This window comes from Crinia signifera, chromosome 11, assembly GCF_055691185.1.
Source record: "Crinia signifera chromosome 11, ASM5569118v1, whole genome shotgun sequence".
In the NCBI taxonomy this organism is placed as follows: Eukaryota; Metazoa; Chordata; class Amphibia; order Anura; family Myobatrachidae; genus Crinia; species Crinia signifera.
The window spans coordinates 91,760,522-91,773,675 of record NC_139227.1 but is presented as its reverse complement, the minus strand read 5'-3'; the positions used below and the strand labels follow the sequence as shown (position 1 = coordinate 91,773,675).

The 13,154-nt window shown below is 41.8% G+C and overlaps 1 protein-coding gene across 2 annotated transcripts in view; it reads left to right on the top strand.

The window, feature by feature from the left end:
* LOC146044956 (carnitine O-palmitoyltransferase 1, liver isoform-like) overlaps window positions 1–7,004 on the top strand; it is a 68,082-nt gene extending 61,078 nt beyond the window's left edge. For both annotated transcript variants that reach the window (XM_083163633.1, XM_083163632.1), the window contains exon 19: window positions 3,661–7,004. In XM_083163633.1, the coding sequence (XP_083019759.1) occupies window positions 3,661–3,759 (99 nt within the window). In that variant the 3' untranslated portion in view covers window positions 3,760–7,004. The remainder of the gene's footprint in view (window positions 1–3,660) is intronic.
* Window positions 7,005–13,154: the final 6,150 nt, after the last annotated feature.

The following is a 13,154-nucleotide window of genomic DNA, read 5'->3' as shown; positions in this document are numbered from 1 at the left end:
AGGAGCGCCTGTACCCAGAAGGCGGGCCGTGAGTAATAACCGGAGCACAGGCTGTAGTGTGAGCAGTAGGGAGGAAGAGTCCAGAAGACAGCAGTAGCAGAGGGCACTAAACCTTACCTGGGCATCGCAGATCCTCACAGGCAGTGGTCCTTGCAATAGGGATTTCTTGTCCGCCCCAGTCCTTGTCCCAGTTTGCATCCACTGAAAGCAGTGGAGACTGCAGTATTAATTCAGAGGAGTATAGGGATCAGACACCTTTAACAGCCTCAGACTAAACTGATACAAAATATGTTCTTCAGTTTATAACAACAAGAGGAAAGGGACCTTTTTAGACTGTTTATTGACTCAAAATGCATGCATCAACATAAGGTATTTTATGTGCACATAAGAGGTATTTCAGAGGTTAGCTGTAAAGGGGAATTGTGCAATAGAAAGCATAAGTTATTTATGGAGGAGTAAATATGGCGTTCTAGACTGTTTAATGTCAAACGTTTTCTCATATTGTTATAAAGTGATATTGTACATTGAAAAAGTATTTTGTTATTAACGTAATGTTACCATGTAACTTCAAAGTAGCGCATGTTCTGGTAATACGTTACTCTATGCAACGGAATACATTTATGTGAAGGTTACCTATTCAGTGCTACACTTGGGGAATCCAGACATTAAAATTATTCCTGTTACACATACATTGCGTACTAATGCTCTAGAGGATTTAACACTTAAATCCCTGTACACACGCCCGTGTTTTTAGTGTGTACAGGGCGATAAATAGCTAGGAACGCGCTCCTGCACCAGCCCTGTACTGGTCTCTGTCGCTCTGTGCACCAGCCCTGTACTGGTCTCTCTGTCGCTCTGTGCACCAGCCCTGTACTGGTCTCTCTGTCGCTCTGTGCACCAGCCCTGTACTGGTCTCTCTGTCGCTCTGTGCACCAGCCCAGTCCTGGTCTCTCTGTCGCTGTGCACCAGCCCCGTCCTGGTCGCTCTGTGCACCAGCCCTCGTCCTGGTCGCTCTGTGCACCAGCCCCGTCCTGGTCGCTCTGTGCACCAGCCCCGTCCTGGTCGCTCTGTGCACCAGCCCCTTCCTGGTCGCTCTGTGCACCAGCCCCGTCCTGGTCGCTCTGTGCACCAGCCCTCGTCCTGGTCGCTCTGTGCACCAGCCCTCGTCCTGGTCGCTCTGTGCACCAGCCCTCGTCCTGGTCGCTCAGCGACTATGTTGCACTGTGTGTACGGACCTTTAGATGGGAGTTATACACAACTTCCGAGTACACACGGGGCGATTCTTATAAGCTATTTTTTTACTACATTGTCAAAATCGCTTAGTAGGTTTGCCTGAATCACCCTGTGTGTACACAGTGGGCAATAGCGATGTGCAGCATCATTATCGCCTGTCCGAATAGACACTGCTGGCAAGAATATTTTCTTGCAGTGTCTATTCGGCTGTACACGCGGGCTGCTGCTGGGGATATACAGGGGGCAGTTTCTCTAGAAGCCCGAAGGGCAAAAGAATCCAGCATACGGACTGAAATCTCAGCTAGCTCCTATCATAGTTACACGCACATACTATGTAATGCATTATAATGCTTTAAATGATTAGTGATCTATTGCGAAGTCGATGCGGCAAGTGTTGGCCATAGCAGGCAGCTTGTTTAGCTGGAATTTGCTTTGTGCGTGACCTGTGGTTGGGTATTTTTAGCCAGAACATGGAGCCAGAGGATTAATTATTTTGTTGTCCTCTCTGCTAACCATAGTGGCACAACTCAATCTAATAAATGTTATATACAACTAGTATTATGGGACAGTCGTTCCCCATGTAGCTAGCGATTGTGACATTTATGTTTTTTTTAATCTTCTATCTTTCTCCACCATCTCATCTGTCACCCCTTCCCCATCTGTGTCTCATCTCTGTTCCTCTTCACCATCTGTATCTCTCATCTCTGTCCTTCCTTCCCCATCAGTCTCCTCTGCGTTTTTTCCTGACTTATCTAATCTCTTTCCCCCCTTCCCTCTCTCTCTAACAACTGTCGTCCCCCCCATTCTGTGATCTCATCTCCACCCCCTCTGTCTCTAATCTAGTTGATCGCCCATCTTTCTTTCATCTGTCCCACTTACCCAGTGTCTTTCTCATAGTTATCCCTCCCCTATCTCTCTTATAACTCCGCCCCCTGATCCCGCCCACCTTTCTACTCCCCTACCCCTCCCAAGGAGTGAGCCTGTTCTCCCCCACTCATATGTACTAAGGACATAACACCAGGGGCAGTGAAAGCAGAATGAAGCGGGCTGTGGGCAGGAGGCTACCCACAGTGGCTAGAATAGCATTTAAGGAGATATTTTATGTAGCTGACCAGATATATGCAATTTGTTACTCTAATTAAAGTAAAAGCAGAATCCAGAAAACACCTTGTATAATGTGTGGCTCACCAAAGAGCAGATTCTTACTGGAAGGTAACTGCACTCGCAGGTTTTCCTAGTTGTATGATCTCTGAAATCTCTCTGCTAGTTGAATCCTTCATTTAGCTTTGCTGACTGTCATTGTACTGGTCTTCCCAGTGAAGTGGTAAAATAGTAGACTGGCTACTGTGTCTAATATACTCAAATTTAGCCATTTTTGTTAAAGGTCACTTATACCCCTTTCAGACATACGTGAAAATCCCGGGTTTTTTCACATGAACGCGCCCAAACCCGGGTCTAGTGTATGTCTGAAAGGGTATACCCGGGATTTCACTCCCGGATACTGAGCACCTGCAATTGACAAGGGTTTTTCCCGGTATTTAACTCCCGGGTATAATACCCGGCTTATGTCTGAATGGGTTTACCCGGGTTTTTCAGTTTTAAACATGTGATGTTGCTTTTTATTTGCTGCTGGGGCGTGTCCCATTTGAATGATGAAACACTGAAATGCTTGAACAGCCTGGCTTATGTGTGAAAGGGGTATACCCGGGTTTTTCCCGGATTTGAGGTGTAGTGTGAAAGGGGGTCTGTTACTAAAATCCTGGGAGTGACCTGGGTTGAAAATCCCGGGTAAACCTGGCCAAAATCCCGGGTAGTATGTCTAAAAGGGGTATTAGAAACTGACTTCAAACGCAAAATTTATTGTAGCATTTGGCAATAGTAAGGGAAGACCAATCTAGACTATAATAATAAGTGATGTATACAAGGTTACAGTTATTTTTATTTTGATATCATTTTGGCATACAGAGATATCGGGATATATTTAAAAAAAACATAATATGGATGTATACTGGAGTATCATGTATCGCATTTCTTTACAGTTCTTTTTTTTTTTTTTTAAATGGTTTTCATTAACAAACAAACATGTTTATTCTTCTGGACACGTCAGAGGCCACAGGCTTTAAAGTGGGTAGTGGAGTGGGAGAGAGTTTCCAGCACCCTAGAGGTTAAACTTCACTGCCCCCCAGGCTCCTCCCCTCCTCTACCCCGTCTCCAGGCCAAGGGACTCAGTTTTTCAAGGTGCTGGCAGGAGCCAGACGCACCTGATAGAGGGTGTATATGTAGGGAAAGGAAAAGTACTCTTCTGTGCATTAGAATTAGCCCCTATCCACCGCATGCTTTATAAACAATAATAACAGCTGACAGCATAAATGGCTCTTGTAAATTTCAGCATGTAATATATTTTGATTTTTAAATCTATTTTTGCAGGATTCCCATCGCTTTGGACAACACATCAGACAAGCAATTCTCGACATCATGGGTTTATTTAACATCAGCACAAACAACTGTAATAAGGGAAAGAAGTAGAAGCCATAAGAGACCAGAAAACTTTCCAAATCCGTTTCCTAGCATTCACAATAACCTATGGCAGCCGCCGTGACTGTACCAAGGTTGTAGCGGCTGCTTGTAGTGACCGCAGACCCTCATCCACACCATTTAGTTCCATTACACATCTGCCAGGTTACTGGATCATTTTATAACTTTTTAAGTGTCAAGGTCTGCGGAAGACATATATACACTTTGTATAGTTACAAGAGCTGCTGGAAAGTCCTCCGAAAACATTACACAAGGGCTTGTTATACACAGCTGGGTAGAACATTCTCTCCATTGAACATTTGTGTTTTTTTTAGTTTTTTTTTTTTTTTAGTTTTTTTTTTTTTTAATTTAACCGCTAACCCCCAAGTGGGGGGTTTATCTCTGGGTCCAGATCTTCATCTCCCTCTCTCCACAGACATGACCAGGACTATCTCCATGCTAATGATTGTACTGTATATTCATCACCTCACCATACAGAACTGTATGGCGTCTTTAAAGAGTCAACTACAGAGAACATATCTTAATGTACATGTTGGGTTCAGCCTGACCTATGACACAATGTAATCTTACTATAATATACTGTAACTGTACTATGATAACAAGTACTTGAATGACATACAGACTTGATGTATGTTATATTTTACAGCTTTAGATTCTGAATTAACTAGAGATGGCATCAAGTTAGCAGTTTTCAATCTACAGCTGAGACTTGTACATCTCAAAAGGTGCGTTATCTTCTCGGTGCAAGTTTTGTAGAGCAACTGGGCACTAAACTGTATGAAGACCCCCAAGCAGCACCGGGGATCGGAAGGAGCCTGAGTTTGGCCAATGAGAACTCTGTAGTCTCCCTGCTCCACACGCTATACTCCTGGTTGTCCCTCCACTGTCCACAAGTGGATGACAGGAGGTTAGAAAATGAATAACCACAACAAAAATGATACTAGCAAACAGCATTATTAAGAGAAACATGGGTGATGCAGATATCCTTTTCATGCTCAATGGGATTTGGACGGACCATGCATGAAAGCTATCCATTCCCAAGTGCAAAAATGTCTGCTAAAGTAAAGATCTTGATCCACTAAGGCTCTCCTCCCAGCCCGGTTGTCTGTGGCATTCTAACAGCACCTCTGCCAAAAAAGCTATCTTACAGTCAAGAGGTACAGGTGCGTATCTCTTAAATATCTGTGCCAGATCTTTAAATCACATTCCTGTTGATATTGGGTTTCGCTGGATCATATCGGTGACTCTTGATGAACTGTCTCCTTACAAAGCTCAGGCATAATGTGCCTCTGCTGTGAGACTGGAGAGCTTATTGTGTGCCAGTGCCTTACGTATAAAAATAGGTCCACACCATATAAGATGTGATGGGGGTGTAAGACCTACATCAGTCATATATAAGGACATTGTAGCTCTGTGATTTATAGGAAATATCTCACTAACTGCTATGGTGGTTTATGTATGACGGAGTGTTTGCACTAACTGCCATGGCGGTTTATGTATAAGGGGTTTTTCTCACTAACTGCCATGGTGATTTATGTATAAGGGGGTGTTCTCACTAACTGCCATGGCGATTTATGTATAAGGGGGTGTTCTCACTAACTGCCATGGCGGTTTATGTATAAGGGGGTGTTCTGAGAAAACTCTTAAGGACCAGTTCTGCATATCACACAGTAACCAATATTAAAGTGTTCATACAGTATACTGTACATGTTTCTAGTTGGCATTATATAGGAAGCATACCACTTCTGTTGGATGATTGAATGTATATAAGAGTACCTTCAAAAGACAGTGGTGGGTGTAAATATATATATATATTAAAAACTGACAGATTTTACACATAGCTTAAGCTCTATTGCAAAAGTCAAACACCGCTTTAGTACATAATATGTGCTTTTTTTTTTTTGACAATTCTATTGTCTGTTTCATAAAAAAGAAAATGAATGTTCATAGAGAATGATTACTTTTTTTGGCTTTGCATTTTACAATTAAACACAGTTAAAAGGTGCATTCCCCCTTCTATTTACAAACGTATGGACCGGTGTTCATGGGCAAAGCCTTGTTAAAGCAAATCCCAGCCTTAATTTTGTTATTTCCTGTAGTGATACTGTTGTTATTATTAATACAATTATTTATGTAGGCCCAATTCTGTTGTATGGTGCTGACCGCTACGTAGACACTGAGACTGTAGCAGACTAATCGCTGGTACAAGAATATAAGCTGTTATGTGGTATTGGACACTTGATTGTACAGTATTACGATGAACAAATGATACAATATTTGGGGAGTTGCACCTTTTAAACGTACGGGGAAAGGTTTATCAAAGGTAGGAGAAAGATAAATGTAACATTAAAGGATACGGGATGCAGTCGAAAGTCAATAGTTCGACCCCTATTGGTTGAATGGCCATAGGTCAACACATGAGTTTTTAATGTTATTTTTTTGATAAAGGTGTTTCTCCATACTATCCCATCCAAGTGGACATACAGTTAGATTACAATAGTGGGCGGCTGGGGTAGCCTATGTCGACAGACATAAAAAAAAAAAGTGAAAAACTCATGTCGGTCTTTTCCTTTGTTGACCTATTGCTTGTGTTGAGCATGTCGACCTAAAGTATCTCGACATTTTACATGTCAAGACCTATGGTCTGTCGACCAATAGTGGCCAACCTTATTTGTGTCGACCCGATCATTCATACCCACAGAAACTGATTGGTACTTTTATTTCTCTCCAAGGCTTGATACATCTACCCCATAATCTCAAACTTTAAACTAGGAAGTTATTGAAGGGAGAGTACATTTCTTTGTACATATTTTCTGGTTAAAAAATATGATATTCATTTAATTGTGGTGCCTCATACTAAGTATAGCTGCTACCCCTAAGAGGCTGGATGATATTTGGACTATTTTTGGAAACGTGATCAACTGTTGTTAAATTACAATTCTATTGGTCATTTCTGGTCTTACATTTAGTGATGTACAGTAGGTAAAATGGGACAAGCTCAGGTTTAGACATGTTAGAATTGCAATCGGCTGCCAATGGAATCTGAAAACAAAAAATGTATTTATATGATTAAATGATAGGTCATCTTCTCACTCTGATCTAATTTGAATGAATTGAATCCTATTGAAGTCCTCTTTATTTTGAACCACTGCATGTACATAACATGTCCTCCTGTAGGTGTAAATCTGGCTAAGTTGTTGGTTTTAGACTGTAATAAAAACATTAATTTAACTTTTCTAATTTTTGTCTTTCTCTTTTTTGAGTTGTGTTGTTGAATGACCAGATTTGTTATGGCTCGTGTCGGCACTTAGCAGGGTACACACATTAAACCAGAAGTGGCCAAATCGGTCCTCGAGATCTACCAACAGTCCACGTTTTCCAGGTTACCTAGCTGCTGCACAGCTGTAATCATTAGTAACTGTCACATTTTCAAACATGCTGCATTCATTCCTAGTATAGATCTTGAGGTCTGGTTTGGCCACCCCGGGGTTAAATGCTCCTGATTGGTTGAGTAGTGAAGGGTTTTTTGGGGGGTTGACTGGTCGCACAGAAAAATATCTGGGATTTGTTTTGAATGGACCCCTTATAGATAAATCTGAGTCAGTAGGACTTGTATACGACCAGGGGTGTGCTACCACGGGACACAGTTAATTCACAGAAACAGGAGAAGGAAAGAATGTCTCTGTGTGGTGCACCCAGGGCCGGTGTAAGGCTTCTCAGCAACCTAGGCAAAGCTTTAACCTCCCCCCCCCCCCCCATACTGCCACCAATACCCACTTTCCAATCCCTTAAGGCATACACGCCTCACATTCCAGAAAAGCAGGGAGGCTCCCAAAAATCGAGTAATCCTCCCAGCGCCTGGGGAGAGAACAAGGAGGCGGGCCAGCAAAGTACGGAATTATGCCTCTAAGGAGGTATGGAGGTGAGGTCTTAGAAGTTCCACACCCACCACCTGCATTAAATACAACAAGGATCCTCAAAGACATCCTTGATTTTTTGATAACCAGATTGGTGGCGCCCCCCCAGATCCCGGCGCCCTAGGGAGCTGCCTAATGGTAGAGCCGGCCCTGGGTGCACCTAAAGAATTATAAAATATAACTTTTATTTGCTTTATTTTAAAATACTGTGAAATATAAAACACATGAATACACATAAGAGACGGACAGTGAAGACTGAAAGGATGGAAATCCTCACACCGTGGGGTCCCAGGATATGTCTCCCTTCTTTATTTCAATTTCCTATACTGGTGCACTGATAGCTTTCTTTATTTCAATTTCCTATACTGGTGCACTGATAGCTGTTTAATGTAAGTGTAATTTAAACTGCTGATTGTTACACTTTAACTCCACGGGTACTTATAGTCATTTTGTATCAAATAAGAGCAACACTGTAATTTACAATGAGGGAATAGTATCCCAGAAATTTATGAACAACAGATGGTCTTTTTCAATACGTGAGTCAGTCAGACAGTATTACACAGTAATAGACCAGAAAAACCTTCCAAATCCGTTTCCTAGCATTCACAATAACCTATGGCAGCCGCCGTGACTGTACCAAGGTTGTAGCGGCTGCTTGTAGTGACCGCAGACCCTCATCCACACCATTTAGTTCCATTACACATCTGCCAGGTTACTGGATCATTTTATAACTTTTTAAGTGTCAAGGTCTGCGGAAGACATATATACACTTTGTATAGTTACAAGTGCTGCTGGAAAGTCCTCAGAAAACATTACACAAGGGCTTGTTATACACAGCTGGGTAGAACATTCTCTCCATTGAACATTTGTGTTTTTTAATGTTTTTTTTTTTTTTATTTAACTGCTAACCCCCAAGTGGGGGGTTTATCTCTGGGTCCAGATCTTCATCTCCCTCTCTCCACAGACATGACCAGGACTATCTCCATGCTAATGATTGTACTGTATATTCATCACCTCACCATACAGAACTGTATGGCGTCTTTAAAGAGTCAACTACAGAGAACATATCTTAATGTACATGTTGGGTTCAGCCTGACCTATGACACAATGTAATCTTACTATAATATACTGTAACTGTACTATGATAACAAGTACTTGAATGACATACAGGCTTGATGTATGTTATATTTTACAGCTTTAGATTCTGAATTAACTAGAGATGGCATCAAGTTAGCTGTTTTCAATCTACAGCTGAGACTTGTACATCTCAAAAGGTGCGTTATCTTCTCGGTGCAAGTTTTGTAGAGCAACTGGGCACTAAACTGTATGAAGACCCCCAAACAGCACCGGGGATCGGAAGGAGCCTGAGTTTGGCCAATGAGAACTCTGTAGTCTCCCTGCTCCACACGCTATACTCCTGGTTGTCCCTCCACTGTCCACAAGTGGATGACAGGAGGTTAGAAAATGAATAACCACAACAAAAATGATACTAGCAAACAGCATTATTAAGAGAAACATGGGTGATGCAGATATCCTTTTCATGCTCAATGGGATTTGGACGGACCATGCATGAAAGCTATCCATTCCCAAGTGCAAAAATGTCTGCTAAAGTAAAGATCTTGATCCACTAAGGCTCTCCTCCCAGCCCGGTTGTCTGTGGCATTCTAACAGCACCTCTGCCAAAAAAGCTATGTTAGAGTCAAGAGGTACAGGTGCGTATCTCTTAAATGTCTGTGCCAGATCTTTAAATCACATTCCTGTTGATATTGGGTTTCGCTGGATCATATCGGTGACTCTTGGTGAACTGTCTCCTTACAAAGCTCAGGCATAATGTGCCTCCGCTGTGAGACTGGAGAGCTTATTGTGTGCCAGTGCCTTACGTATAAAAATAGGTCCACACCATATAAGATGTGATGGGGGTGTAAGACCTACATCAGTCATGTATAAGGCAATTGTAGCTCTGTGATTTATAGGAAATATCTCACTAACTGCTATGGTGGTTTATGTATGATGGAGTGTTTGCACTGACTGTCATGGCGGTTTATGTATAAGGGGGTTTTCTCACTAACTGCCATGGTGATTTATGTATAAGGGGGTGTTCTCACTAACTGCCATGGCGATTTATGTATAAGGGGGTGTTCTCACTAACTGCCATGGCTGTTTATGTATAAGGGGGTGTTCTGAGAAAACTCTTAAGGACCAGTTCTGCATATCACACAGTAACCAATATTAAAGTGTTCATAAAGTATACTGTACATGTTTCTAGTTGGCATTATATAGGAAGCATACCACTTCTGTTGGTTGGATGATTGAATGTATATAAGAGTACCTTCAAAAGACAGTGGTGGGGGTGTATATAATATATATATATATATATTAAAAATTGACAGATTTTACACATAGCTTAAGCTCTATTGCAAAAGTCAAACACCGCTTTAGTACATAATATGTGCAGTTTTTTTTAGACCATTCTATTGTCTGTTTCATGAAAAAGAAAATGAATGTTCATAGAGAATGATTACGTTTTTTGGCTTTGCATTTTACAATTAAACACAGTTAAAAGGTGCATTCCCCCGTCTATTTACAAATGTATGGCCCGGTGTTCATGGGCAAAGCCTTGTTAAAGCAAATCCCAGCCTTAATTTTGTTATTTCCTGTAGTGATACTGTTGTTATTATTAATACAATTATTTATGTAGGCCCAATTCTGTTGTATAGTGCTGACCGCTACGTAGACACTGAGACTGTAGCAGACTAATAGCTGGTACAAGAATATAAGCTGTTATGTGGTATTGGACACTTGATTGTACAGTATTACGATGAACAAATGATACAATATTTTGGGAGTTGCACCTTTTAAACGTACGGGGAAAGGTTTATCAAAGGTAGGAAAAAGATAAATGTAACATTAAAGGATACGGAATGCAGTCGGAAGTCAATAGGTCAACCCCTATTGGTTGAAAGGCCATAGGTCAACACATGAGTTTTTAATGTTATTTTTTTGATAAAGGTGTTTCTCCATACTATCCCATCCAAGTGGACATACAGTTAGATTACAATAGTGGGCGGCTGGGGTAGCCTATGTCGACAGACATAAAAAAAAAAAAGTGAAAAACTCATGTCGGTCTTTTCCTTTGTTGACCTATTGCTTGTGTTGACAATGTCGACCTAAAGTATCTCGACATTTTACATGTCAAGACCTATGGCCTGTCGACCAATAGTGGCCAACCTTATTTGTGTCGACCCAATCATTCATACCCACAGAAACTGATTGGTACTTTTATTTCTCTCCAAGGCTTGATACATCTACCCCATAATCTCAAACTTTAAACTAGGAAGTTATTGAAGGGAGAGTACATTTCTTTGTACATATTTTCTGGTTAAAAAAATATGATATTCATTTAATTGTGGTGCCTCATACTAAGTATAGCTGCTACCCCTAAGAGGCTGGATGATATTTGGACTATTTTTGGAAACGTGATCAACTGTTGTTAAATTACAATTCTATTGGTCATTTCTGGTCTTACATTTAGTGATGTACAGTAGGTAACATGGGACAAGCTCAGGTTTAGACATGTTAGAATTGCAATCGGCTGCCAATGGAATCTGAAAACAAAAAATGTATTTATATGATTAAATGATAGGTCATCTTCTCACTCTGATCTAATTTGAATGAATTGAATCCTATTGAAGTCCTCTTTATTTTGAACCACTGCATGTACATAACATGTCCTCCTGTAGGTGTAAATCTGGCTAAGTTGTTGGTTTTAGACTGTAATAAAAACATTAATTTAACTTTTCTAATTTTTGTCTTTCTCTTTTTTGAGTTGTGTTGTTGAATGACCAGATTTGTTATGGCTCGTGTCGGCACTTAGCAGGGTACACACATTAAACCAGAAGTGGCCAAATCGGTCCTCGAGATCTACCAACAGTCCACGTTTTCCAGGTTACCTAGCTGCTGCACAGCTGTAATCATTAGTAACTGTCACATTTTCAAACATGCTGCATTCATTCCTAGTATAGATCTTGAGGTCTGGTTTGGCCACCCCGGGGTTAAATGCTCCTGATTGGTTGAGTAGTGAAGGGTTTTTTGGGGGGTTGACTGGTCGCACAGAAAAATATCTGGGATTTGTTTTGAATGGACCCCTTATAGATAAATCTGAGTCAGTAGGACTTGTATACGATCAGGGGTGTGCTACCACGGGACACAGTTAATTCACAGAAACAGGAGAAGGAAAGAATGTCTCTGTGTGGTGCACCCAGGGCCGGTGTAAGGCTTCTCAGCAACCTAGGCAAAGCTTTAACCTCCCCCCCCCCCCCCCCCCCCCATACTGCCACCAATACCCACTTTCCAATCCCTTAAGGCATACACGCCTCACATTCCAGAAAAGCAGGGAGGCTCCCAAAAATCGAGTAATCCTCCCAGCGCCTGGGGAGAGAACAAGGAGGCGGGCCAGCAAAGTACGGAATTATGCCTCTAAGGAGGTATGGAGGTGAGGTCTTAGAAGTTCCACACCCACCACCTGCATTAAATACAACAAGGATCCTCAAAGACATCCTTGATTTTTTGATAACCAGATTGGTGGCGCCCCCCCAGATCCTGGCGCCCTAGGGAGCTGCCTAATGGTAGAGCCGGCCCTGGGTGCACCTAAAGAATTATAAAATATAACTTTTATTTGCTTTATTTTAAAATACTGTGAAATATAAAACACATGAATACACATAAGAGATGGACAGTGAAGACTGAAAGGATGGAAATCCTCACACCGTGGGGTCCCAGGATATGTCTCCCTTCTTTATTTCAATTTCCTATACTGGTCCACTGATAGCTGTTTAATGTAAGTGTAATTTAAACTGCTGATTGTTACACTTTAACTCCACGGGTACTTATAGTCATTTTGTATCAAATAAGAGCAACACTGTAATTTACAATGAGGGAATAGTATCCCAGAAATTTATGAACAACAGATGGTCTTTTTCAATACGTGAGTCAGTCAGACAGTATTACACAGTAGATATATATGTCCCGGAGAGAGGCTAATCCCCAATGTGGGTATACACTGAGTATAAATCAGGTTAACAGTAACCTTTCAATAAATGCAGCAGTGGCTATAACAAGCTGCCCCGTTCTCCTTGTAGCTGAGAGTCTATAGTACTCATCAGTCAGCAGGGAGGGCAGCGATAAGTTGCAGCCGCGGCTTGCCTGCTTGAAATGAGAGCGATAGAGGTGCGCTGCTTCACTCCCAAGAATCCGTCTGCTTGGGGGTATGTACAGCGCGGTATTTAACGTGATACACCGCGTCCCAGACTAGATGGATGGGCAGCAACCCCGGCTTGCTTGTTTGAAGTGACAGCGGTAGAGGTGTGCTGCTTCACTCACAGAAATCCGTCTGCCTGCAGGTATGTATGGCGCACTGTTCAGCAAGACACACATGCCTCAGGCTACGACGGCTGTGGTAGCAGAGACCAG